The sequence below is a fragment of the Thunnus albacares genome, chromosome 7, assembly GCF_914725855.1.
Source record: "Thunnus albacares chromosome 7, fThuAlb1.1, whole genome shotgun sequence".
Classification (NCBI taxonomy): Eukaryota; Metazoa; Chordata; class Actinopteri; order Scombriformes; family Scombridae; genus Thunnus; species Thunnus albacares.
In genome coordinates, this window is record NC_058112.1 from 11,226,221 (window position 1) to 11,252,719 (window position 26,499).

At 41.5% G+C, this 26,499-nt stretch overlaps 1 protein-coding gene and 1 long non-coding RNA gene across 2 annotated transcripts; one reads left to right on the plus strand and one right to left on the minus strand.

Moving 5' to 3' along the window:
* The first annotated feature begins 3,184 nt into the window (after nt 1-3,184).
* Nucleotides 3,185-12,446, plus strand: si:ch73-62b13.1 (Carbohydrate sulfotransferase 1-like). The gene is made up of 3 exons (XM_044356864.1): nt 3,185-3,267; nt 9,534-9,705; nt 10,564-12,446. Exons 2-3 carry the CDS (start codon nt 9,567-9,569, stop codon nt 11,691-11,693), a joined length of 1,269 nt encoding a protein of 422 aa, XP_044212799.1. The 5' UTR covers nt 3,185-3,267; nt 9,534-9,566; the 3' UTR covers nt 11,694-12,446.
* Nucleotides 12,447-14,145: 1,699 nt separating this feature from the next.
* On the minus strand, nt 14,146-24,398 carry LOC122985980. The gene is made up of 3 exons (XR_006404213.1): nt 23,951-24,398; nt 23,565-23,838; nt 14,146-14,677 (listed from the first exon to the last, which is right to left on the minus strand). It is a non-coding gene; the product is annotated as an uncharacterized LOC122985980 (long non-coding RNA).
* Nucleotides 24,399-26,499: the final 2,101 nt, after the last annotated feature.

Here is a 26,499-nt window from a genome sequence, read left to right on the forward strand (position 1 = left end):
AGGGGGAAAGAGGGTCTTCCATATTTGCCAGTTTGCTTTACATACGCTCCTTCACAAGCTTGATTGATGGAGACACAGATGTGGAAGGGGAGCAGCTGTTCGGTGCTCTCAGGTGTAATTAAGAAAGGGCTCGGTCACACAGAATTGCCCCAGGAGGCCCAACGGAGCGCCAAGGAATCAGCATGCCTCAGAGAACAGCAAGATCCAGCAGCAGGCTTCCTTCGGCTCGTTACAGTGAGAGACTCTAAATGGATCAGCTTAATTGTCGAGGCATCTCTCAGACCATCTGTGTGTGTAGGAGGGCGTGTTTGAGCTGCAAGTGCTTGTCTGTGCTCGGTCTGTGCTGCATGTGTGTTCCAGTTTAAGCAAACTGCGAGTGATCACGGTGACAGAGCAGAACTAAAGATAGAAAAATAATCAATGAAATCATCCAGGAAATTGTGTTTAGACAAGTTGTTACTCAGAGTCTCTTGTTCTCACTTGGGCTGGTATAACTTCTGCAGAACACACAGAAATGTGTGACTAGACTCCCAATTTAAAGATTATCTAAAGTTTTCTCTGCCACACACACACACACACACACACACACACACACACACACGCACACACACACACACAGAGGTCCATTTCTCTCACCAATGCAACAATCAAAACCACAGTGGGCGGATGTTCACATGATCCCTCCCTAGCTCCCTCCCTCCCAGGACACCTCTTTCTTTCCGATCAGGAGGCCATGTTCTGTAGAATCAGCACGTCTGCTCAGTGTTCCCTGGTGGCTGCCGGGCTGAGCCTGCTGAGGCCCGATCTGCTGTAATTTGCCAGGCCCATTACTCCCACAAATGTGATGGCTGCGAGCCCTGCGAGTGTGAAACAGTTGGTGGGATAAAGAGCAAGAAGGATAGAAAGAGAAAGAGAGAGAGACAGAGAGAAGAGCAGGGTACCTCGCTTTTGCTGCTGTCTAGCCACAGTGTCTGAGAGTGTGTGATGTGTCATGCTAATGGCACCAATTATGCACCAGAGAGCACAGCTGATGGGCTAGTTTTACAGCAAAAGTGCTGGGGAAAAAACGGTTGCAGAGGGAGGCCTTTGGGTCTAAAAACAAAACAAAAAAAAAAAGAAAATTATGTTAGAGACAGAAGGGAGACGAGCCACTTGGGGCTTTTCTTTCCTAATAGCGGTCTGCTTGCTACCCAGACATGTGGAGGTGTCTGGTTGGATCTCAGCCACTCAGGAATTTATGTCTGTTATTTTCAGAGGGGCAATCCAAGCGAGACCAGGACCAATCAAACGCTCTCAATAAAACTGACTTCCCTCTGGAAGTCTCAAAGGCTTTCAGTAGATTTGATTTGAAGTCTATAACCTAGAAACTGGTGGGCGTGAGGCTGAGATGCTGTGATACTCACTCTGTCAGACTGTAAAACTTCAACTCCCCTGTGTGATGGAACTGTTGAAGAGCAGAAGGTGTATCACACATAATCATTCTGTTTTTTAATCCCCTGGCGTGATTGCATTGATGTTTACAGGTTGTGTTGTGTGATGCAGAAATGATCTGATCTACTTTTTCTCATGTATTGATGTGATGCATCATAATAGAACATTTTGTGAAGTGAATGCTCTTGCAAGCAAAAGCAGCGATCAACCAGTTAGACTAGATATCTCTTAGTCATGTAATTGGCTCCTCTGGCATGTAAGAGTCTTCTATGAATGTGTTGATGGGTACCAGGAGAAAACTTAAAAGCTTAAAAAGTTTTAATTTTATTGAAAGGCGTTGAGCTACCCGCATGCATACAGCAGATAATTACAAGTCTTTTTTTCAGGAGCAGGATTTTTCTTTTTTTTTTTGCGCACAGCAGGGTTCAACAACACAACAGCAGAGCCGACTTGTTCACTCATGTGCAGATACTGTTAGATTAAAGCTGAAATAAAAAAAAAGAGAATGGGAGATCTCAGAAGACAGGGGAGTGAAAATGAGACCATCTATATTCAAGAGATCTCTCGTTCAAAAACAATCACACAGACGTGCATCGTGAACGCGGCACAGCCACACCTTTGATGCACAGATGGTGTGTGTAAACTTTATCGTTCCCCCCCTTCCCGCTCCTCCTCTCCTCTGTAATCTCTCTCTCTGTCTCTCACATCCCTCATGTCCCACATTCTTCCTTCCTCTCATCACCCCGTGTGTCAGTCAACGGATTTCTCTCACTCTGCCAGCAGCAAGGCACCTCGGCTGGCAACCCGTCCTGCCTAAATTTAATAAATGAAGCCTTTGCAAAATTGGCAAGCAGGGTGGGAACACCACGGCTGGGTAAATGTTAGCTGAATGCTTGGGTTTATAAAGACGGCCCACTACTTGTGTAATTTGGAGTTGTCATAGAAAACAGCCAGTGATGGAACGGGTGAGACAAATTTATGCCAGATGACCCTCGTCTCCTTAAGTGGCTCACTGAACAGGACAGCAGAGAGCCGGGTCAGGAGTTCTGCGGGCTTCAGGATAACAAGCAATCAAATAGACTCAGACACTAAGTCTGATTGGGGTCAGCGTTGTTGAATTCAATCATGACCTCCCATAAACAGTCAAGAAATATCAGGCAAAAAAACCCCAACCTTCAGCAGAGTTTGAAAAAAATTAGAGCAGATTAAAATAATTCCTCCTCATACATATATTGATGATTACATTATTAAATGAAATCATTTTGGGGAAGAGTTAGATGAGAAGCTTGATACTACTCTTAGGTAATCACTTGTAAATGTGAAGCTTAGCTTAGCACACAGACTGGAAATGGGAAAAGGTCTCCCTTTTCACCAGGCCCTGGTTCCCGACGGCACTAGTGTTTCTCTTTGTGTGTGTGTAAAATCAATCATTTCAGTCCAATTTGTTAATTCATCAGTTATGTTTCAGTTGAGTAGTTTGTGTTATTTTTTTGTTGAAGGGCTTCACTCCTGCTGTGATATGTTCCTTTTTTGAAGTGTTTTGTGATGTCAGCACTGATTGCTTAATCAGTCATAGTGACAACAGGTGTGCATCATTAGCTGCACTAAGAGGTACTGTCAAGGTGAGGTAGGAATTTGATAAAACTTTCCTGTGGTGTAAATGACATTCAACATCATTTGGAACACTCATCGCTGTGCATGTGTGAACTTAGAACAATTGTGATTGTCAGCAGTAACAGAGAAATTCTACATCAGTGTTGTTCTAATGTTATTCTATATGTTCACCATGTGGTAACCTGAGCATGTTCCAGTTAGGTGAGGCCGAGAGGGTAAAAGGTCAGTCACTGGTCAGCTGTGATGAGTGAACGAGAGAGTAACTGACCGCTTGCTTTGAGATTTTATTTGTTTCATTTCTCAAGTTATTTTTCATTTCCTGTGTTTTCATGAATATTTTTTTGCACTGCCTTCTGACCTGCTTCCTTCACATCCTCTTTAAAGTTTGCCATTGCCAAACAGCATCTCCTGCCCTTTATATGGGGCATCAGCATTACACTCTCTAAAGGACAAAAAATGACATTTCACCATTATGTGCCACACTATTTGTTGCCTGGGACCAGTAACTTCCTGTAGTTTCCACTGGTTGCCTGGCAACTGGTCCCAGCCAAGAAATAGTGTAACACAACTTCAGTTTAAACAAATGAGATATAACTTGTTCATTAGTGAGCCTTAGAGGTTCTAGTAGGCGGATTTTATTGCCTTTGGACTGAGCCAGGCTAGCTGTTTCCCTCTGTTTCCAGTCTTTATGCTAAGCTAGCTAACCAGGTGCTGCCTGTAGCTTCATATTTAACAGATGAACATGAGACTGGTATCAATCTTCTCTTCCATCTCCCCGCCATGAAGCAAATAAGTCACACTATTCCTTTAAATGAAATAGTTGTGTGTCTGCATGGCATTATTACTGTCCAAGCGACAATATGACTGTGAAGAATTTCTCAGATGTTGTCAGTGCCAGTGAGAAATAGAGAAAGCGTGCTGGAGTGCCCTGTTTCTGGTTGTTTGCTGAATTAAATTTAGCTGTCTCTGCTGGCACACTAGTGGGTGAGATGAGATTTCTTTTCACCTGCTTATTGCACTTATAGGAGGGAGGGGAGGGGGTTGAATAAAGGGGGCTGCTCTTCGCTCCCTCAAATGAGTGTGCAGAAACACTAGCTTTCCTCCACAGGCAAAACTCCTCCTAAGATAACTTTTGCAAGACCTGCTTTCCCTTGTGACAAGCTGATTGACAGATCTTGTCTTTAAAAGAAAGTGGAGCAGAAGTTGCCAAGCAAGCCCAGACACAGAAAAGCAGTCAGTTAAGTCAGTTAAGAAGACACGGTTATCCTGAACTGTGGAGAGTTTTCAGCTGAACACTTCCATCCACTTTATGATGAAAGACTGCTGTCATGTTAAAGATCAGATAAAGGGTGGATCATAGAGATATGGGGAATGCAGATTGGTGAGGTGTGATAGTTAAGAGCCTGAAAGTCCCGGAAAAGAAAAATGAAAGGTAGCCTACTCCAATTCTCTAATGCATGTGTACACGTTTGATTTTGTGCTCTTTGAAAGTGTGTGTGGTGGGGAACAAATGTGGGTATAGCTAAACAGGGAGCCCCGTGGAGGATTCAGCTTTCGCTCACAGAAAATTCAACTTTTTCTCATTGCCTGTTTCACATCTCGCCAAGGAGGTGTGGGGGCGATCGGCTGCTCAGAGCTGGGGAATCGATGCTGTACTGTAGGCAGGCATAGCGAGGGATCAGCGCAGAGAGGTGCGGAGGACAGGACTCTCTTGTATCACTCACTAGGCGTTCTTGGCAGCTTCTTGTCCTTTGTATGTGTGCTTGTATGGTAAAACCTTTGGCTGATAATATGCTGCAGCCTCATATCACCAGAAAAAGCTTGTTCTGTATCTGCGTAGGTAGACTTCTAGCCCTCTGGTTCCCAATTCTGAGATCATTTCAGCCTGCCTTAGCTTTGGTGTATCCACTGCCTGAAAGGTTTAAACACAGGTTAGATAAGGGCAGAAAAGTTGGAACAACTAATCCCCCACTGAGAGAAAGTTTAAGGATCCTTATGCTTTGGCAACTCATCCAATTGTAGAAAAATCCAAAGACAGCCATTATTTCACCAATTTTCTCTGCGAATCTCAGTAAAGACACACTTTTTAGCCAGCATGACACTGCCACAGCAGGAGATAAATCTGAAAGACCGCAAACAGAATCGACCCCATTCCCAGGAGTAATGGAGCTGTCACTGGCTAAATCTGACCCCACAGTAAGCCCCAGGGGGCAATGATATGGCACCCGTCCCTCCACAGCAGGGAGTCAGCAGCACATATCTGATGATAGCAGTCATCCTCACTGGAATGAGGAAAAATAGAGGTCATTGTGTCACTGTAATCTCATGGGAAACGTGTTCATGTGCGTGTGTGCATGTGTGTGTGTGTGTGTGTGTGTGTGTGTGCGTGCGTGCGTGTGTTATGAGTGTGTAGTGATCCATTTGAGGGTATAGTGAGAATCCCTGCAAAAGAGCATGACAGTGACAGAGAGGGAGGAATGACACTCTGATGGTTATGGTGGGATGCTGAAGTGATTGTTGATGCCTGCCAGGAGCTGATGAAAACTGCCTTCATGAAATATGAGAAATGTCCGGTCCTCTTACACCTGCAAACATGTCAAATAGACAATTAAAGGAAGAATCATATTATAGTTGGACTCACTGTTTACTGCCTGTTGAGATCACATGTGTCCAACACATATGCCCACGTAATGAAACGTACCCTCCAGCATCAAAGCGTAATGCACGGCAAGGCAATCTTCCATCCAATCTAGACTCAGCTCCAGTAGCCTGTGTGGTCTCTGGAGGGGTGAGACATACCTCCCCACTCAGCATCTCGCTGCTCTCCATCCATGGCGCATCTCCGGCACTGAATCCAGTTCGGCTCTGGACACCGGCTGCAGCACACAGCGCTCCCTCCGCCTCACACACACACACACACACGCGCGCACGCACACACAGACAAACACAAACACACACTTTTACAAATGCATCGTAGAAGACTGGACTGGCCTGGAAAATATCTGATCGAGCGCGTTCATGGTAAGGTAACATTTTTTTTTTTTTTTTGTGAGGGGAGGGGGGGTCAAAGCCGTCATCTGTTGTGCATTTTACGCGCACCGAGCTGCAACCTAACCGGTTATCTAACAAACAAGATGCGATAATCTGGCCATCATACAGATCATAATGAGGATGTGTAGAGATAAAACAGTAAATGTGTCAATGATTTTATTTTTTTCCCCATACAGCTACTTCAAGTGTGTCCGTGGTACTCAGTGGTGTGTTTATAGTGACCTCGTCTTACTTTATCGGCTGCGGTTCCACCATAATACTCCACAGGGACTCAGTTTTGTTGTGATATTTGTTGTTCTGACATTTATTGCAACAATATTACAGATAATTATCGGTTATAACTCGAGTTTACAGTGTTTCAGTTACTGCAGATTAATTTCCAGTGCTCTCAGATGCAGATTTATGCTTCTTATGTTTAACATCCACAGGATCGTATAGCTGTAAGAGAGGCGGGATAAACTCAAGTTGAAGCTTTCTTTTCTTATTCCTTCCATCTTCTCCTCTATTACTCTAATTTCATCATCACTAAACTTTAGGCTACATGACTTTCTCATTTTATTTCTCATCTTTCATTTTACGCTCAAACATCGCGCACTATCCGCTCGCTTGTTGTGCTGTTTGTGAATGAACCACACAGTGAGAACAATGCGCGGTGTCTTATCAGGGAAATATAATCACGGACAAGATCAGACAGAGAGTTGACCTTTTTCTTCATTGTGTTCCTTACTCTCTTCTCCGTGTGTGTGTGTGTGTGTGAGAGAGAGAGAGAGAGAGGGGGGGGGGGAGAGCTGGAGGAATCATGTAGATGGCAGGAGCTCCTCTGTAACCCAGGGTCAGTTGCAGCTCCTCCGTGCGCTGCAGCGGTCTGTGTGTGTGTGTGTGTGTGTGTGTGTGTGTGTGTGTGTGTGTGTGTGTGTGTGTGTGTGTTGATGGACAGGAAAAGGAGGATGAAGAAAAACAAACTGAGACACAGAACTCCTAGTGTTGCCACTGTTGCTCAACTCTTTGGACTGATCACCAGGCTTTGCCAATAAACAGCCTCACTCACCTCATTCAGAGGATCTGAAAACACACAGAGGTGCCTTAATAGAAAAATCTTTGGCACTGTCGCTCACCCACTGTTCCCTCAATCGCTTCCATCCCAGATCCCTCAGTCCCACCCTCATCACTAACTTCTAACTTCATTTATTGCCTTCATTTTCCACAGAGGCAATTGCCTTTCCTTGCACCATGCACTAATGTCATTATCTCCAACACTTTAGCTGCTAGCTATGTTATCTCAGCAGCAACGCCTGTGCTCACTGAATTTACAACTCAAACCTGCCAGAGGAACGTGCACTGCACAGTGTAATCTGTGGCTGATCCTGTCCCTGAGGCTTTTATCCTCTTGTAAGCACTGAGGAATACAAAAACAGAGACCACCTGAAGCCTGCAGTCCCCTTCCAGCTGTTGACAGAGTGTCTATTATTTCTGGTGTCGAGTCCCAATGCGGGAACAGTTATAAGCCAGGGAAAAAGGAGGACTTGCAAATCAAATTGCTTTAATCCATTGAAGCATCTGTCTTCATTCTCGAGAGGGCAGCAGGGTGTGTAGCAGAGGAGCTCTGATCATGACTGGAGGAAAACAAAACCTGTCACTGTGGAATCGTATGATGTGCCTCGGTCAGCCAGCTGTGCAGTAGGGTATGAATGGCAAGACAGTCAAATTGACAGATTTTTTTTTAAGTGTCAAAGATGGTAAGAAGCTTGGTCAAAGTCTCTCATTATCTGCAGTCATTCATGCTTATATTTCTCTGCCCTTTCCTCTCCCTCCTGTCCATCAACAAGCACACAAACAGGAAAAGCTGCTCTAAAGTTGTTCTGAGACAAGAGACATACAGTACAGTGTCCTCATTGCTATCACTACTAGTCTAAGAAACAAAGTTTTTCTCTCCCCGATGAGTTCATTCTGTGATTGCTGTTTTTAGCCGTATTCAAACAGAATGGCTCATGATGTCAGCTCGATTTCTCTTCCCCTCACCCACAGAGTAAATGTCTGGTTTTGCACTGTTTGTGATTAATGGAACATCAAAAGCCGATCTCAGCTCAGTGTGATACATTCCTGAGGATATGAGTCTGCCAGGGACATATAAACATCATTAATGAACAAGAGGCAGACTGGAAAGACAGAGTGACAGAAAGAGGGTAAGGAAGCAAACAGGAAAGCAATATTTATTTTTGTCAGTAATATGATGTATATATACCTGTAGCTTTGATGGTGATTGCCTCCGCACAGCCACTCTGAGTGATGGAGAGACAGTTTGCGCCCGGATCTCATGTGATTACCTACCATCAGTTTGGTGCAGAGGGACAAATGGATGGCAGCACCTTTTTTTTTCTTTTTTTAAATCCATTTGGAAAATCACATCTCCCTTCGCTCTTTCATGCCCAGTGGCAAAGAACTCGGAAGTGTACAAAGGAAACTTCTCCACTCATCTATGTGAAGACAGCTATATTTATGTGGATATGTAACTCTCTGCTGGGCTTAGAGGCTTAATTACCCAGAAGAGAGGAAAGCAAAAATGAAATGCAATTATGCAACTGTGTGTAGGGTATCCTATCCTGGATAGTGGAGCTATTGTAGATGGGAACATTACAGCTACCATTTTCCAGTGGTCTAACCTTTGAGTCGTGTTTTCCTGCTGAAGAAAATCAATGGATCCTTTAGGAAACAAATCCACAACCTTTAAACTGTTTATTCAAAGCGTTTAAGCTACTTACGTTAGAAATACTACAAGGTGCTGTCTGTTTGTCCTCCTTGTGGAGACAACAACCTTTTTTCTGGAACCAAAAAAACACTTCAAATGTGTTTTAAAGGAGAAGTTTGACATTTTAGAGAATACTCCTATTCTTTTCTTACCAAGAGATAGATGAGAAGATTGATGCAATTCTCACATCTTAAATATGAAGCTACAATCAGCAACCTGCTAGCATTGTATGAAGACTGCTAGTCTGGCTCTGTCCAAAGGTAAAAAATAGATATAAAAATCTGCCTACGAGCACCTCTAAAGCTCAATAATTACAAAGACATTGTATCCATTTTTTTTAAAATTCATAAATAACCCTCTGTAACACCACAAATTGTCATTTCTACACTTCTGTTTTTGTATGGTAAAAAAAGGGACATAACATGCTAATTAGAACATTCTGTTACATAAATGATATGATAAAATATTCTGAACTGGCAGGGGAAATCTGGAAAGTTAATGTGACATACTTTACCCTCTACTGTTGAAGTGCCCTGGAGCAAGGCTCCCAACTTCTCCAGCAATAGATGCTCAGCGGCCAATAGTAGACGCCTGCAGGTGTGAATGAGCAAAAGCTGCACACATGTATGAAGATGGAAAAAATAGATCAAAATGACATCTCATTGTGTGTGTGTCTCCCTGGTGGCGTCAGAGTGAAGGATGTAGAGCCAGAGGGGGGGGCAGGATGGAGTGCTCCTGGAAGACGGTGCTGCTGCTGGTGTGTGCCTCTCTGGGAGTCCAGTACACGGCCATCCGCACCCTGAGGGATTCACTGTCTGGACCCTGTCAGGGATCCTACCACTGCCAGACCAGACATCACCGAGGTACAAATCAACAGCAAGTCCAGACTGTGCTACAAACTTAACTTCCTGTCTACAAGACCACAGCAAAAATCCGGAGAGTATAAAGTTTAGACATGTATGAATATACACTTATATTTAATGCAAAAAAAACATGCTCTCTTATAAAATTTGAATGAGCAGCATCAGCAGAGGGCACACACTTGAACCTTAATTGGTAATATTAGTAATGTTGTATTGTGATTAATGTTTGGAGGAAAGCATCATGTAAAGAGATTGAGTAAAGACAGAATATCTAAGCTGGAGAATCAAGCTGTGGCACCACACTGTGACTGAAGCAAAAGAAAAAAGGGAAGCAGATCATTAAACGAGGGAATTCCCAACAAGTGGGCAGGATGGAGAAATGAAATATGTGTAATTCGTTTGACAATTATCCTCCAATTTATCTCCATTAATCCCCCTCTCATAGCGCAGCTGTAGCTTGCCGGAGCTCCTGTGTACAAAAGTAACATCCCCTTTGCAATCAACTCCTCATCAGCCATAATTACATGTTAGCTATTTGCACTATATTTAGAGATCCGCCATTTCATAAAACCCCTCGGTAACCCACCGGCAGACAAGAAACTTACTCATGCATGTTTACCCTCTAAATTATTTAAACCTTATTGGCTTGATTAAGGAGTTTACTTTCTCCTGGCTTGAAGTTATGGCGAAAACGGACTCTCACTTTTATGAGCTGAAATAAGTGAAATAAATCCTCTTTTGTCAGAACTTGAAACAGATCGTTTTATTTAAAAAAAAAAAAAGAAATAAAAAAACAATCAAATATGGCTAAATTTAAATCACATTGTCAGTAAAGCGTACAACTTTTCTTTCCCCAAGACTCCAGGTGGAGAGCTTTGTGCGATGACAATTGGATGCCCGTTGAGTCGCCTCGGAAGCACATCCTGCTGTTTGCCACCACACGCAGTGGCTCATCCTTCACCGGTCAGCTCCTCAACCAGCACCCCGGGATGTTCTATGTGTTTGAACCTCTCTACCACGTCCAGCAGGCCTTCACCAACTCCAGCAGCAGGCTGCGTCGCACCTTGGACCGCCGGGCCCTACTGGGAGCATACAGGGACCTCCTCCTCAATCTGTACACCTGCGACCTTCACTTTATGGAGAGCTATATTCGTCCTGAGCCACAGGACCACATCACAAGTTCTTTCTTCCGCCGAAGCTCCAGCCACGCCCTTTGTTCCCCTCCTGTGTGCCTGGAAGGAGGGGATGGAGTGGGCTCTGATCCACCTGATGAAACCTGGTGTCCTAAGAAGTGCGGGGCACTGAACCTCACCTTGGCCTCTATGTCATGTCTGTCAAGGGAACACATAGCCATAAAGACAGTTCGGGTCCCTGAAGTGGGGGATCTGCGCACCCTGACTGAAGATCCGCGTCTGGACCTGAAGATCATCCACCTGGTGAGGGACCCCAGAGCCATCCTAGCCTCACGCATGATGGCGTTTTCAGATCAGTTTCGCGCTTGGAAAATATGGAATGCAACAGGACGGCAGCCACGATATGTGGACCTGTCACAGATCACCAGCACCTGTAAGGACATGGCGGCCTCTGCAGAAACAGGCCTGCAAAGGCCAGCCTGGCTGCGGGGACGCTACCTGCTGGTGCGGTATGAGGACCTGGCTTTCAACCCAAAGGACAAGGCTGCTGAGATCTACAGGTTCATTGGGCTGGAGATGGAGGACAGGGTGCAGATGTGGATCGCAAAGAACACCAACAGTAATGTGTCATCTCCGTCTGAGTGGAACTACAGGTACTCCACCACCAGAGACTCCAGAGCGACAGCAGAGAGCTGGAGGCTTCGTCTCGGCTTTGATATCGTGAGGACTGTGCAGAATCTTTGTAATGACACTCTGGCTCTGCTGGGATACAGGCAAGTTCACTCCGCAGCTGGACTCAAAAACCTTTCCCATAGTTTAGTGGAACCCCGGACCTTTCAGCCGGTCACATGGTAGATTTGATTTCTTTTTTTTTTTTAATCTCACTGTTATTTATTTATTTATTTATTACCGCTGACTTTCCCCTCTGTCATACAGAAATAATGAATGTATTTTATATTATTTTTGAATAATTTAAAAAGTAATTTATTATCACTCATATTTTCACTTTTTATGGTTTTGTTAGATATTAAAAGTGCCAAATTTAAAGAGTGTGTGATGCCAGAAAAGGTATTGATCTTAACTAAAGTGTATACTGCTGTATGTGTTGACAGAATACCCCTCTTTACTTGTACAGCAAAACCTTGAGGTATTCTAGTTTTATTTTATTTTTTCTCCACTATTTAATTTTCTCATCATCTTAGTGTTTACTGGGTTTAAAAGAGGAAAAAAGGACACTTCAAAGAATCCAGGTACAATTTCAGAGTAAATCTGACCTTAAGTCTTATAAAAAGTGATTTTCTTGAAGGTGAGACACACAGGAAGCGAGGGGGTTTATTTGCAAAAAGAGAAAAAAGAAGAAAGAAATTATAGGGCTTGTCTCCTGAGTGTCTCTAATGCATTCTGGAAAAGGATTAAAATGTCACATGTTGTAGGTAGAAAATCTTTGCCAGTGCAATCTTCTGAAGCACACAGCAGCTCTGTTTCCTAAGTGAAGATGTTCAGAATATATGAGAATATGTTTGTTTTTTTCTTTACTGTAAATGCTTAAATACTATTAATACTGGTTAACTGTTGCAATGCAAGTGTGCAAATGTTGTGTAGTGGACATATTTGTCAGTGTAACTATACTGTTTATATTTTTTAGATTTTTTTAACAATAAATTATTCATATGTAAGTAATACATATTCACACTGCTGAAATCTTTTTGCAACCACATTTGTTTAATGCCTTTTTTTATTTTTATTTTTTTCCTGCAAGGAAAATGGATAAGTGCTTGAGTTTTAGGGCTGAAAACAGAGAATGGTGCAAATCTTTGCCTTTTATCTTGTAATCCTGCTGTATTTCTCTCTGTCTTTCAGCCAAATTTCAATCTTAGTGATGTGTCTGCAGTAACAGACATATTTTTGATGCAAGAGAACACACGCTGCACCAACTGTGCTTCATTTTGAGCTAACTTTGAACACTAAGAAGAATAATACAAGTATTATTTGGTGGTAACAGCTGTCTGCAGCGGAGTACAGTCACACATTAGACAGCTGCAGGTTCTCTGCCAGTCCCACCATTTGAAATTGGTCTTTGTGTCTAAACAGAGAAAGGAAGCGTGTCATCTCCAGACACCAGCCCATTTATTTCCATGTAGAGCTGCTCTCTTGAGATAAATGCTGGAAGTAGTTTCTGAGGGAGAACTCATTGCATGAATCATAGCCGAACCACCGATTGACTGTGATTTTCTTGCCTTTCAAATGCGAGCATTGCGTCTTCCTATGGTAGCCCACTGGGAGCTATGAGTTTTACTGCTTATGCCGCCAAAGAAAGCCACTCCAGAGTAAGGAAAGTATGCAATTTGAGTGGAACGGTCAGGCTGCTCTGTGAAGACTATTAAATCTGAAGTGAAATTGTCCCTTTAATAATGTATTTTTAGACACCCAGGCTTCCCTATCCTTCCTGTAGCTGCCCTATAGCTGCTGACACCAGGGATATCTCAGCGCAGCCCAAAGAATTGATCTACAGATCCAGCGGAGGAGAAACAGGATTTAAGATGCATGGAGAAGAGAGCGGCCGTCTTTCTTTGAACTTAATCTGCAAGGCTACACAAACTGGTCATAAAGCAAAGCTTTATGACACCCAGGGAGATGCACTTCATCGGTTTTTCCATCCCCTCCCTGACACACAAAGCTGCAAGTGGCCTGAGTCAGCCGTCAGCTAATTACCCATTTCTTTGCACTCAATACCAGCAACTCCTTTCTGTCTCCTTAACTGTGTTGACAAATTTAGGTCTTATCAATACTGGTTACAAATATGAGGTGCATGCTGATATTGGAAAATGCAAAATAGCATACAGTTAATCTATGCTGTCCTGGCTGGACATCCAAAACAGAGGTGCAGAGGTCAGAGTATGGGGAGCTCAAACACATTTATGGTATAAAATTCAAACCAAGATATTAAAAGATGAAGTTACCATTTTATATCTTTGACTTCTTTCTTTTTTTGGAATCAGAGTTATTTTCAGATGTTACTTTGTTTTTTACATGTGTTTTTCCCTTTTATATGTAAGCATAAGCTCCTCTTGCATCAGCTCATTCTGGGTGGTTGAAATGTGGAATCAGTTGGGCGGCGATGTGTGATTTGCGTGTGTGCGGATGAGAGAAAAAAGAGACTTTGAAATGTTGAAATACTTTTACTTTTTTTTTTACCAGCATAATCAACTAAAAAAGCATCAAGATAAACTAAATATTCTGTGAAGATACAAGCTTTTAGGACGATGAGGAGCTAGACCTTCAAGCTGAGAGGTCTATGGTTCAAAGCCTGAGTAGGCAAGAATCTCCACTGCTGCGCTCCAGTCTTCACTGTGAGCAGTATTGCAGGGATCAATAAAGAATCAATGTGACACAGTAACATTTATTGTCTTTATTAGATTCAAATGCAAAAGACACATTATTTGTTTTTAAATGTCTCTTGCTGGAAAGTAACGTTTTTTCTGAACCAAACTTCATCTGCTGTTATAATTCAAGATAGATGAATATCACAACATCATTGCCAGTTTAACAACTACAGGTCACAGACGCAGTGTGAACCAGCTTCTAACAGTGTTTTGATTAGCACCCTCTTGGCCTTCCAGCACCACTGTTGAGTTGGTGTCGGTGGAATCAGCTCTATCGCGTAATTCCCCCTTCTGCTCTGCTTCAACGCCCGCCTGTAATCACCATCCCTGACCATTCGCTGGTCATAATGAGATGTGGGAGAGGAGGAGGTTGTCAGACGTCCTTGGCGTTGCCCCCCCCCCAGCTGCAGGTGTGTCATCCAGGTTCATTATCCCACGGTCGATTCTTTATGGTTCCTATGGGCAAGCAGCCAGAAAGACAGAAAATTATGAGCTCTCCCGCTGCCACGCTCACACATGAACACATGCTTAGATCCAAATTACTGTCATTTTGTGTATATACGAAAACATACTGTGCTTTCATGCTCATGTACTATAATGTACATGTGGCTGTTAGAGGCTTGACAGAGGTGACACCCAGCAGAGGAGAGGCTGAGAACCACAAATCGCCCCCTTATAGGATAGCATTGATTTAAGAAAGGTCAGAAAGAGGCTGGTGAGAGCAGAACACACAATATATTGACAATCCAGTTAAAGTGACTTGTGAAAAGTGCTGTTGGTGACCAGAGAAACATCATCAGGAAATGGCTGTTCCTATTTTGTATCAGACTGACATCTGCACATAGAGATAGCTTTTCGCAGCACACAATATTTATCATTTCTCTCAGCCCCCTAAGTGCTAAGAGCTACTGTAAGTTGTAATTTCAAGAAAATAAATACATGAACTGTATCATACATAAATGTTTTTTATAAAAATGTACAAAAAATCATGCGCAAAAACTGTACATCAAGCCCTCCTAACATTAAAGCTGAGCAGCTTTTTCTCTATTGACACAGCCATAGAAATCCCAATAGCAGCGGCACAAACACGTTGTATTTTTCACTCTCCTTACTGGAAGCCAAAGTCATTTATAGAGAGATTAAGGAGCATTTAAGACAGAATGAAACCACTTTGCACCATCATATCTTTATTACTGGAGCCACCCGAGCCCTGAGCAGACATCAGCCTCTGTCACACCCATCATTCAAATACTGTTATATCCCCCCATGCACACAGTTCATACACACACACACACACAAACATGCTCCATATGCAACCCTGCTGTTCATCGGTCATCTTTACCTCTCTGTCTCTCAGCTCTCTCTTCTCACAGCGTCTGAACATTTTGCCTAAAAAGATTCCTTCAGCACGCCTGTGACATCTTCTGTATTGAAAGTTGCATTTTTATGACATCTCTCCCCAGTGTTTGTTTCCAGTGCAAGTCCACTCGCAGATTATTTATTGTGTTTTCCACTGATCCTAATAAGGGGCTTTCATAGTGAACATCAAAAGGCCAGCTGGCGGAGCTGCATCTTGGGTAGAGCTCCTCAAGATAAATGCAAGCCGGCCCCTGTCAAACTTAGCACCGTCAGCAGTCTCACACAGTGCAGTTTAAAAAGACACCAGTGAATCTCAACAGCAAGTACTATACAGTATTTCATGTATCAGTGAATACACTAAAAGCTCCATTAACAGCAATCCATTTAAAGCACCGTATGCACATATTATTGGGGTTGCGGTCCTCTCTTAACTGCCAGCAAGATTTAAATCATGGGTTTACATCTTTACAATAATGAAATGCTCGATTGATCTCCTTGTCCTTTATTGCTCTATTGGGTGGAAAACACACTCCATGAGGGCATACAGTGATTGCTTATCTGCTGTGATACTGCAAAGGGTAATTAAGCATATTACAACCTGAAGTAACAGGCAATAGAAATTATGATTTGAAGAAGCATCTATAGCTTATGCAATGCTGGGGCTATTTTGATCTTTTTTCATGATGCACAATGAAGCTGTCGCAGGAGCTCATCTCGGGGGAGAAATTGAGAAATAACATGGCATCAAGCATGAGGCGAGTAACAACAGGCTACTTCTGAGGCTCCTCGGTGTGTAAATAAATGAATATTCACTCAGTTTGTCTCTGCTAGATTCATATGAACGGTCACATTGTGACAGCTGCACAGGCTTAGATTTGGATAAAAAGGCTCAGGATTCCTGTAAATGGAAATGCATATGAAGACCATGTGAGTGTTGGTGCTTTAGCTCGGAGCAAAGCTCTGGCTTTTTGTTCTCCTGGCCTCTTCAGGGTGCTCTCAGTAGAATAGAGTAGATCAGTGTATCTACTGGCGTTCAATCACACACCCCACTGACGCCCCTCACCAGCCAGAGCCAGGCTTCTCTGAAGGATCTTACCCTGAGGAGAGTCTTTCTTCCGGAAGTCCAAGCCTTTTTCTAGTGAGCAACACTCAGATGCTTTAGATGTGGGTATTGGTCCGCTGCCCCCTCACTTCCTCCCCCACAACTCTCCACCCCCTCCTCATCCCTGTTTGGCATCTCTTTCTTCCTTTCATTCCCAGCTCCACTTTCAGAAAACTGTAGGCGTGAAACTGTCTGTGGGATTTTTTATTTTTTATTTTATTTTCTGCCCTCTGTTATGGAAGTCTTTTACACAACTAAAGCACGGCATGAGGCGTAGGCTGCAGTATCACAGAGGCAGTAGGGGGAAGGTGTGATCACAACCCTGCAGGCTCAGATCGGATTGCACATCATCGTTTTCAGCCCTGGTCTGTGAGTTTGGTTTGGCCTCTGTTTTTTCCAGCCCACTCATTGCAGCTTGCTTGAAGGTTTGGGGGCAAATTTGAAACACACAGACTCATGCGTTTTCTTCTTTTCTTTGTCTGGCTTTTACCTACAGTAACTTATTTTGCATTGAACCCCCGTCTCTCTCTGTTTTCCTCTACCTGCCCAGAACCCCCCTTCCCCCACTGTCAGCAGTTCCTCAATGAATTCCCAACTAGCTTTAATTTTCAGACTCATCCATTATTCACCAACAGAGGGCACCGAACAGAGCGGCATTGAGTTGGATTAAAGGCCCAAGTACTGTATCTTTTCCTTTCAGTTTAATTTGAATAGATTTCATATTCATTGAAACGGCATATGAGACATCCAATTTCAATATGTTGAAAAGGAAAAGAAACAGACAGGATGGAGTAGAGGCAGTGGGGAAATGGACCTTGACTACAAAAAGATCAGCAGGGATGGCTGTGAGCTGTTTTTGTGTGTCCTGAAACTGCTGCTGATTTTATGACAAGTTGTCTTTTACAGATATTGTCCGCTTCTGTTGTTATGCACTTTTTTTCTTCAGTTTAGATGCAGAACAAGAGAGAGAACAACTCGCAAAAAATTTTTTTTTAAATTACTGGCATGTGAAATCATTTTTTACAGTGTGACATTTTAGGACTACTTTCTTGCCTGGAATTAAAGGAGAAGATCAGTACCACTCTTATGTCTGTGTGTTAAAGAGCAAGCAGCCATTTAGCTTAGCTTAGCACAAAGACTGGAAACCAGGGGAAACAGCTAGCCTGTCCTTTGCTAAAGTCCAAAAGTACACCAACCAGCTCATTAATCCTTTAGAAGAATATTTCTATGGATTTTGAGAAACATGCTTAAGGCATGTGTGGGCACAAGTTGGCCCAGGTAGCCTTGTTACACCCAATCATTGTGCATCTAACACTCATAGGATCAAAGCTGTGTGGATGGAGGCCATTCAGTGAATGATATCTCTGGATAATGTGACCATTAAAAATAAAGCATTATGTGTGTTCAGTTCTTTTTGACCACTTTATTACTGTTCGGTTTCTAAGTGACCACCTACAGTTTGTAAAATCAAAGCTATCCAGCTGCTTCTAAATGAAAAAAACAACATCACAAGGAAGAGAAAAGAATTTAGATTCAGGAGTTATTCTCAGCTTGAACTCTATTGGCAGACAAAACATCAGTACTAGATAACTGCACAAAACACTCATAAAAAAAGAACATTGACATGTTTTTCTTGCTGTAATCATTCCTCCTGTTCATATTGGCTATTAGCAGATCCCATAATCATAATGCACTTTCAGTGTAGATTTGAAGTTTGAAGCTAATATGAGGCTTCAGCAAAATCTCCTCTTTTTGTTACAATCTTTCCACTGCAAAACACTAAAACACTAAATATCCACTTTATTTGACTAACTCAGACGGCTGCAACTTCATATTATCTTCAGATAGACTTAAATACATTTTTGCTCAGAACAAGGACTGTGGATTTTGTCCCCCATCACTTAAATTGGAAGCACATCTGGAGGAGATCTTCTAATGGTCAGTATGAACAGGGGGAATGATTATAGCAAGCAAAACCTGTTTCAATTTTCATTAGGGCACCTGCCTGTTGTTTCAAGACAGACTTGAAAAACTGTGAGTCTATCCATTAAGGTTAAGGACAGATACTGACTATGGCTTGTGCTGCTGTTTCTGTACCTGTGAAAGGATAATTAGTCTATTTTTGGTGCCTATAATTCCCACACATCGTGTAAATAATACATTAATTTAACTAAGAATAGAGCCAGGCTAGCTGTTTTCCCTTGTTTCAAGTCTTTATGCTAAGCTAAGCTGTAACCACACCCTGATTCCAGCTCTGTACTTAACTCACAGACATAAGATTGATATTGATCTTCTCATCTCAACTTCACTTCAATTCTTGTACTTCACAAACTAGCCCTTTAAATGACTACAGGCTTCAGGGCTACAGTATGTCAGCCTGCTTGAAAGCCTTCTCTTCCTCTCCATCTTTCTCTTGCTCTCTTTCTTTCCCTCCCTTCTTTTGTTTCCAGTCACACAGCTTCGGTCCCATCAGTACCTCAGGGCTGACACGTCCGCTGATGCTAACAAATGACGAGCGTCCCCACTGACAGCAAGTCCATCTGTCTGTGTCAGAGTAATTGAATTTCATAAATATAATCAGATGGGTCTGTTATGAAGGGACCTGTAGTCTGGTCTCCTCTACTCTGTGGCTGTGTATTATTCCACACACAACAGATACTGTCTGCAGCCAGATTAACAAGAGGGAGCATGATTACCGCAAAACACAGATAGATGTTAGTTTGGTATCTGACAAATAATGAACAGAGAACTGATTCTGCTGCACCATTTGTCTTGAAATCTAATAGGAAGAGGAAGTTGCCAGTGGCATGCCGGCTTAATTGATAAGGTAATGGAGGGACTATTGATGCTCCACTCCGGCGTCATGATTATTTGAACTGGTTTGAAAAGGAATTGTGCTTAAAAACTCCAGTAGACAATTTGAGATTACCAAAGTAAATTAATATACTGATGGCAATCTGCCACTATTGATCAAAACAAGATAAAATGGAGAACTCTGAAGCTACTTAAGGCAAATAGACTTTAAGCCGTACATCCTATTTGTTATTTGCAAAAGCAGGGCCACAGTTTTCCCACTGACCGGCATGTGCAAATTCAGCGTTAACTGTATGTTCTGCTGAAACAGATGCTTCACAAGAAACATATGCTCAATAGAAAGCATCTAATTAGCTGTTAAATGAGCCGAGCTTTGACCTGAGAAGCTCCCTCAGAGGGGTAGTTAATCCCTGTTGATGCAGTTTGAGGAATTATTGATCCACGGGCCCATCAAGCTTTACTCCATGAGGATGCTATCGACCAAGGCATCCAGAGAGTCCTTCCACTCTGCAAATTTACGACAGAATATTTCTTTTCTTTTTTTTTTAAACTCCATGTGTAGATGATCACAACAAAAAGTCAACTGACAGGGCCTTCAGGGGTTCTCAAAGACAGCGATCTAATTAGTGGCAATAAAGACTTTGAAAACTCCTTTGACGAGACGCTCCCGACAGAGATTATCTTTCTCCCAGGCTGAGGAGAACAGAGCAGCAGGCCCAGATCAGGACTCTCTTGATGCCACTGTAAAGAGCTTCAGTGAGACAAACATTGTGTGATATAACTGCATACACAAACCAAAAAATTAATCTTGTAATAATCCATCTGAAGTTATCTTTGCTCTGTCTGATCCATCCGAAGCAATCGTGGCTCCAATTAACACCCAAAAGGAAAAACAATCACTCAAACAGCATTTACTTTAGAATATTTCTTCTTAGAACAGTATTTTAATACAAAGATCAAAGCACCAGATAACAGGATAGATGACCACATGTTACTGGCTCCCTTTGGCAAGCATTCAGACAGACAACTGTGATGTCTGCAGAGCTGCAAAACCTGCATAGACGAGGACCGAAGCAGCGATTGGCTGATTCACTCGCTCTCTCATGTTCAAGTCCTGATAGATTTCATTTCCAAAACAATTGATAGTTTGTCGCATCTGCTGTGCTGTGGGACATGCAGCCTGGGATGTGAAGAGAGTGCCAACATATGGTGGATTTAATTAATGTGCACCATCTCATCTGCCTCTCTGTAGACAGTTTAGGCCTGATACACCCTACAGACCTCCTGTGTTTCCAGACCAATTCACTCTGTTGGGTTCACCTTACTGAATTAATTAGTATGCCCTCTGCCCACCTGAGCCTGGGGTTCACATGCTTCCACTTAGAGCCACAAACTTCTGCTAAAGTTGCAAGGAAAATTTTTAACATTTAGTTTCAAAGTTGCCTGTGTGATGTATATTCCCCAGCTTGCAGAAAAACAACTTGAAATTTGATTTATCTCTTTGAGATTCAGTCACTGATGTTCAGCTGAGAAGCTTATTTCTCGATCCCCCAGATCAATGAGCGTCTTTCGAGGCGCTGTTTGTACTCAGTCATCTTTCCTCTGTACTGCTAAGGAGAGTGCTCCTTTAATGGATTTGAACACTAAACTGATGAAGGAGCATTAATTGGCTTATCAGGGCAAATCACATTTTTGAGCAAGCTCTCAGAATCAGAGCTCCTGTCTGTAATGGGATAAACAAAATGGCCTTGTCTCAAATGAGAGAGTGTGTGAATCCACCGTTGCCAATAGAAAAATATATTCCAGAGGAGATACCAAGAAGCGTTGGCTCCTATGCATGCTTTTCTGAAAATTTGATTTAAATGATTGAGCCCCATGCCTGCTGGCAACTAAAGTCCCTCATTGGATGTTAACCCTTTACTTATATACATCAAAGAAATGAACTGAGCTATGGACAAAATGCAGAAAAAAAATAATTTGGAGACGAAGAAATGTTGTCTTGTTTTAGTAAATTAAGTAAAAATTGCCAAATAATACATGTCCAGGCTCATAATCTGAGCCAAACACATCCAAAGCATGAAGCTCTGCCTTTGGTGAGAACTGAACTGTCTGAGTGCCAAGTATACAAAGTACCCAAAATAGAAAAGCAATGAAATACTGAGATTTTATGGAAAAAGTTTAATATAATTTTGCTCTTCCTTCTGCTCCAGTGTTTCATCTGTGCACCGTATCAGTCCCCAAATTCACAAGAGGAGAGTTGATATAGTGAGCAAAATTAAATAAATATCATCACTCACCATCTGTCAACATGACAGCTATATTTAACAACACAATCTAATATGCAACATCTCTGAGTTATCAAATCAGCTCGCCCTGAGGAAATGTAAGAAAAACAGCATTGATTGGGGGGCCAACACAGTGCTCTGTCATTATCGACTGACCCTTCTGTCAGAAAACAATCTGACAAGCTATTCGGTCTGGAAACACAAAGAACAAAACTGGATAATCTAGCTATCATAAGGGTGGCAGTTGAAGATCATTCATGGGTGGTTCTCAAACAGATGATACAAATACATTTCCAATAGATATTCAGATTCATATTCATTTGCAATCCTGCATCAACAACAGAGGAAATTAACAGGAATACAGTAAACTATATATATTTTATTTGTCTTTTATTCAGTATGAATTTCACTCTCTGCTTTCTCAATAAGGAAATAATCAATTCACAGACACAAGATAAACAGACTCCAGGATGGTCCAGCTGGCTTTGACCGTTTCCATAGCAATATAATAATATAAAGAGTTTTTTGAAAGATGGATAGAACCATAAAAAATCTTGTGTTCATTGGCCCTGAAAGATGAATACTGACTGTATCAGCCATACAACATATGAAAGACTTTCCATTATTTTGATAAACACCAAAACCCACCAGAATATAACTGAATGGGTAGCTCCTGTTGACTGGAGCATGGGGCTCAAAGTTTCTCATGAATAGATGTAGCCTGGGTCTAAAAAAGCTACAAATTGTGGAAAATAAACTGGTGCATAAATAGTATGATTCTGATAATGCTTTATGATAAATGAGAGGGCAGTGTTTGCAGAAGAAAAATTTCACACGCACACACACAGTCGTGTTTCCATAACTTCAGAGGACATTACATTGACTTATATTAATTTGCTGGAGACTTATCCTAACGTTAACATAACCCTAAACTAACCTTAATTTTAAACCAAATCACAGTGCTTTTTTGGAGTGCATCTTGAAATCTACACAAATATGGAGCTGTTGAACATCCTGAGATTTAAACCTGTATTAACAGTTGGTTTTTTTGTTGTTGTTGTTTGTTTTTTTGCCACTTGGGGGCAACGGAAACAACCTGTAAACACAACACTGACATATTATCACCTTTAAGTTTAAGTTGATATAGCTAATGTCTTAGCAAGGGGGATAGCGATAGCACCCCCCCTCAAATCACCTACTGACTGTATCATATCCTTTTAAGTTGATATAACAACAATTACAACATTAATATTCATTTGGAGCCGTGTTTCTGCCCACCTGATGAATGTAGGTCCAATATTTTCCTCCTCCTTTAACTCCATTCTCCTTTAACTGTTTTTTGCTTTTGTTCTCTATCAACTCCTGAGGGAAATATCTGGTTCTTTAGCTGCTAAATGCTCCACTTGTTCACCAGCTAGTTGCTAACTGTGTCTATTTGCCATTTTGGTGCTGAGTAGAGAGTGTACAGTGCGTTTTTAGAGCTATTTGTCTCTAAACAGCTGACTGCTGTGGCCAAAAACAATGTGGAGAGTGAACCAAAACAGTAAAGTTGCAGCCGGACAGCTATACAAGGAGCTGAAACTCAATATAAAGCTTCATAAATCCGAGTGGAGCTGCAGAGCCAAGTGATAATTCTCTGTAGGTTTATCACTACAAGCAACGCCTCTGACATTACACAAGGTCATTTGATATATTTATTTTATTAAAAATCAATTATAGCCCCTTTAAAGACAATGGGTATATAAATGTAAAACACTAATACTAAAGTATGATTGAGTCTCACCAGACTCTTGTTGCTACTGCCTCCCCGTCTTCCATTGTTGGTCTGATATTTGTTCAGCAGTAGCCAAGCAGCCAGAGAGCCTCCTGCTCCTCTTCAGGGTTTGTTCAGGGTAATGAATAGCATGCTAGTGTGCAGCCAACCACCAGGGAAGGCCATGACTTTGCAGGAGGGGGAATCCTGCTGCTCTCCCCCAATTAGAGCCACCCGGTCAGTCCGGCCACCTGCTGATCCACAGAGAAACCTCATGATTGCAGCAGCTTGCACCTAATCCAGTCTATTGAGGAGAAAACAGGAAGAGGGGCAGACAGCACGTCCTGAATTTGGCATGGCGAAGCCTGATGCAGCAGACAAGAATGGTGATGATCTCTCTCCATCTCCTCACTTACCAAGTATCTAGAGACGGACCTGGCTGCAGACAAGATGGTGGACATCAACCAACGGGGTGTTCGTGGTGCTCATTAAACATTAATGACTCCAGCAGGTGGCAGTAATGCGCCTTTCGTTGGTTGCAGCCTGTCATCGTATCGGGAAGAAGAAGAAGATAAATCTGAAGACTTTTAGAGCAAATAACTTTGTTTCTGAGTTTGTTCAAACAGTGAACAAGATTTCCTCACAGTTTTGACCTACTAGCAGTGAATGCTTGTAAAGGTCAATGCAATTATATTCAGCTTCAATCTGGTGAACAAGAACATGTCAGGTTATAGATCTCAAGTTCAATAAAATTGAAAAGTATCTTCATATCGACTCAAGGAATACATTAGACTCCAGTTTAACTTTAACTTACAGATTTAAACAACAGTGATTTCTGTGAATCTGATATAGAGACATCTGAACATCTGTTCTGCAGCTGTAGATTTATCAAGAAAATGTGGTCGGATGTTTATGATTAGCTTCATTCTAAAGATTTGATAAATAAAAGTAAATGTACTAAGTCACTCCCCTTTGTGGAATATATTTTATTGAGTTTTCATCATATACCAAAGCCGAGGAGAAGATGAACAGTATCCAAACTCTTAGATTTAGATTTATTTACATTTGTTTTATGTTTATAGAGAAGAAGAAGAAATTGAAGTAAAGGAAAATTTGTTTTCATCTGTTTTTATGTTGATACTTTTTATTAGATTCGCTCAGTATTTTTGTACAACAAAAAAAATATATAAATTGAATTTAGAAAGACAAATTTGTAAAAATTATTTCTACTTTATTTATTTAATCAACTAATGCGTACTACATGTAGTAGTACTATACGTATTACAGGATTTATACAGTAAGCTATTAATGAACTGACAAATACCATATTCACAAATGTGAAATTGTTTATTTTCATTACTCAATGGAGAAATGACTCTACTGTAGATCTACATTGATACAAACCTGTTAAAACGGCTAAAATGGCTGAAATTTCCACGGCCTCAGTTATTAATGACTATTTAAATAAAGGTAATAAAAAAGGAAAAACTATTGGTTATTGTCAAAAAAAAGTTAATAAACTCAGTGACCCACTGTTTATTAAAATTATGTTTTAAAAATGTTTTGGGGAATAGGAACAAACACTTCTTCCACTATCGAGCCGAATACATCTGTCCCTCTTTTCTCAGAGCTGAGAACTCTTTGCATTCATGGCTTACAGGGTCTAACAACACGGCTAATGGGATCTCAGCTATCTGTTCACTCAAGAGCTCCTGGACCCCTTTCACAACCAGCTCTTTACATTCCCAGTTCTTTACATCAGAGGAGCTGCAGCTCTTTCAGGAAAGAGACATAATACAAGAGACATGTTTGGTTTGAGCTGTTTGTTTAACGAGCGGGAGAGAGTTGGATAATATGTGAAAAAAATGATCAAAGACGACAAAATATTACCTTAAATATTATCATTCAAAATACTATTAAATTCAGTTTTACATAGGGCTCAAATAATGGGTCACTCAATGCAAATATTTTCAGTATCACTGATAACTGGTCCATTTAAACATCATACTAAAGAATTTAAGGACTTTTTTATTCTTGGTAGTGTTGGAAATTAAAACAGAATCAAGACACTAATGCTCAAATTTTGAAGGAATAGTTTGACATTTTAGGAAATACAATTATTCGCTTTCTTTTTTTAAAATACTTTTATGGCATTTTGCCTTTATTTGAGAGTCAGTGTCTTTATTAGTGAGACAGGAAAAATATTTTGCTGAGAGTCACATGAGAAGATTGATATCATTCTCTGTACATTAAGTAACGTTGACACACAGAACTGGAGCCAGGAGGTGATTAGCTTAGCTTAGCATATTGACTGGAAGCGAGGGAGACGGCTAACCTGGGTCCGTCCAAAGTTCAAAATTTGACTAAACAAAGACCTCTAAAGCTTACTTAATGATATGTTCAGATGATATTGTTTGTTTTGGTCATTGTTTTCTCTCTGTGTTTGGACAGAACCATACCTCTGGTTATTAAGCTAAACACCTGCTGACTTGAGCTACACACGCAATGCCAATTTCTAATATATGTGTGTATCCTCAGTGGTGACCAACAGAGGTGTCACACAGTAAATTTTATTGAAGGGACACAGTTTCACAATGGATATGTTAATGTTCACACCAAACCAAGTTGGTGCCAGTAATTATCTGCTTTGGCTGCTATGTTTATGCCCTTCTAGCAGGAACTATCTAGAAAATGACACCATATTTCATTTACAAGAAAATATTAGGGAAAAGGCTTTAAAATCAGGGGTAATGTTAGCTGGTTGGCTAAGTAGCTTAGCTTAGCCAACAACAACTCAGCCAGCACTGTTGATTATTTAACGTCAATAACTTATAGCTACTAATAATAGCAAAGGGCAACAAGCTAACATTACTGTTAATTACTTGTGGGTTATAGTTAAACCACTGATGCCAAATTCACTTTCAATTTTGAAGTTCTAAGTTATTTACAAATTTGCTCAAGTCAT